At 42.7% G+C, this 2,485-nt stretch overlaps 1 protein-coding gene across 1 annotated transcript; it reads right to left on the minus strand.

Moving 5' to 3' along the window:
• Positions 1-304: 304 nt before the first annotated feature.
• Positions 305-1,919, minus strand: LOC121537434 (CCAAT/enhancer-binding protein beta). The gene has a single exon (XM_041845068.2). The coding sequence runs from the start codon at positions 1,682-1,684 to the stop codon at positions 797-799; it is 888 nt and encodes a 295-aa protein (XP_041701002.1). The 5' UTR covers positions 1,685-1,919; the 3' UTR covers positions 305-796.
• Positions 1,920-2,485: the final 566 nt, after the last annotated feature.

A 2,485-nucleotide genomic window follows, 5' to 3' on the forward strand; every position in this document is an offset into this window, starting at 1 on the left:
AAGCTATTTTTGTTTCTTTTTGACCATTTTAATTGAAAACGATCACAGTATGGTACTTAACTGTTACCCAGAAATGATTTGATATTGACATAAACTCCATTGGACCTTTAAGTTTGAGCTTATGTACACCTATGATAATTGTATTTCTTTAGTTATTTATACCTTGAATTCTTACACATATACGTGAGTGAAGAGATACATACATGTTCTATTTCATTCTGTGTGTGAAAGAGAGAGAGGAATAAACCAGTCAGGTGATCTACCCCCTTTTTACCATCTCACAAATAAACAACATACAAATGAATAATATCAAAGTATAAATTGTTTAATTCAATAAAATATCAAGTACCATTTGTACATTTTCATCATATTAAGAGATTACTTCATTCATTGCCAATACTGTTGCAAAGAGTTGCATCATACCTCTGCAGTGGGCTACAACTCTTCTCTTGACAACCATTGCTCCAGATAAGGAAAGGACATTTTTAAATAACAGAATATTTACCCATATTCAATATAAAATGCAAAACCCTACAGAAATACTGCATACACAAAATTGTAAAGACAGAATGAAGGCGACATGTCAAGAATCATGATTAGTTGCACATTCATTGCACCTTCTGTACTCAATCACAACTTGTAAACTGTTGGTGGATTTTCCATCTATAGATACTGTACACAAACGTAACATCTTGGAATAACTTTTTCACATGTATGCCACCGCGATAAATGGGTTTTTAAGTCCGTGCCTGATCAAGTACCGTTTTCCAGTGAGAGGTGTGTGGGCACTCTGTGGCTAACACTGACCGGTGGCAGAGAGCAAGTTACGCAGGGTGGCAAGCTCTCTTGACAGCTGCTCCACGCGTTTTTGTAAACGGTCATTCTCTGCGGCCAGTTCCAGCACTTTGTGTTGCGTCTCCGTATTGCGCATTTTGGCTTTATCCCTGCTCTTTCTAACCGCAAGGTTGTTTCTCTCCCGCCGCTGCCTATATTCCTCACTGTCCTTTTCCAGTCGCTTCTTCCCCTTGCCACCAGATGACATTTTCTCGCCCTGCAAAGGCGACCTGCCTTTACCTGGCGTGGCAGGTGTGGCCGGTGGACTTGAGGAAGAAGAGGACGCAGTGGAAATGTTACCAAGGCTGCCACTTGGAGTCGACTGGTAATGAAGATACCTCATGTCATAGCCAGATGAACCGTTGTTGTCCATTTTTCGGTCCTCTTGAAGCTCGTCTCTTTCACCGGTTTTAAAGTGGTTCCCAAGAAACTCGGGGCTGAACACGGTGTCCACACGGGTCTCCTGCAGTTCAGGATAACCCAGGACGTATGGCTCCCTTGGGTTGGCGTGCGCACTCGTCTCACGCTCGTTGAGAGAGATGTAGTTTCTGTAGTTTTGCTGTAATGATGAAAGTCTCTTTATCCTGCTTTCCTCGGCAAGGAAACTAGCGAATACGCCTCCCCCTCTCTGCTGAGTTTCGTTATGTGTTGCCAGTTGTTGACAGTGCGCAGCAGCTGGATCCAAGTAGTCGCTGAAATCAATCGCTTTCTCGTGCTCGGCTATGCCAAGCTCCGTCATTGAGCCGTCAATGCGCTGCTTGCAAGTGCTGTTGTCGCAAATGGGACTGATAATGCTGTTTCTACTCTGGAAAGCAAAGCAATCCCCGTCGTAGAAGCCGGCCACTTCCATGGATCTTAACACCCGCCGAATTGCGGGAACATTGAAATCTGGGGCAGACGCCCGAGGTATTGGCTACGCGCGTAATGCTGGCTGAAAACACTCAAGTATCTTGGCACACGACTAAATGTCAATGTGACAATATTCAGTTATTGAAGAAAACAAGAAACTTGAACTCAGCAGCAAGTCGTTGTAAATGTCACCTCCGTGACGAGTAAAGTTGATGTGTATTGCAGCAGTGAGAGTCTAGGAACGGTTTATATATAGGATACTGTGAAACCCGAATGGGTGGAGCTAGTGTGATAAGTCCTGCTCTATCTACCCATAACCTGTTCCCACTTGATTTCGTAGACTGGTTGGTTGTTTAGCAACAAAACTGATGTCTCCACAACTATGGGGCAAAACAGAGGAGGTTGGAGTAGACTGTTGACAACATGTAAACTATATTTTGTCTCCAAATGTTTATTGAAAACATAAGTACATTTGCACAATGAGCACTTGTCTCTCAAATACATAGTTACAGATGTTGGTTTGCTAGGCTAGCTAACAAATTATTTCCATATTAGCATAGACATGATCATGGCAGCGGGAAGTAGAGGTGCTGAGCGTGCTGCAGCACCCACTGAAGAATCGGAAGAAAACAAATATTAATACCAAAATGTTTTTCACATATTAGCAGACTGATCTAGCCATTTCCATCACGGGCAAAACCTTTTTTTCCAGCACCCCCCCTTAAGTAACCTTCTGTTTTATGTAACCATAACAAATGTAACATACCGTACTAATTTGAGTGTTCCGGATTTACGTTTACTA

This window comes from Coregonus clupeaformis, chromosome 24, assembly GCF_020615455.1.
Source record: "Coregonus clupeaformis isolate EN_2021a chromosome 24, ASM2061545v1, whole genome shotgun sequence".
In the NCBI taxonomy this organism is placed as follows: domain Eukaryota; kingdom Metazoa; phylum Chordata; class Actinopteri; order Salmoniformes; family Salmonidae; genus Coregonus; species Coregonus clupeaformis.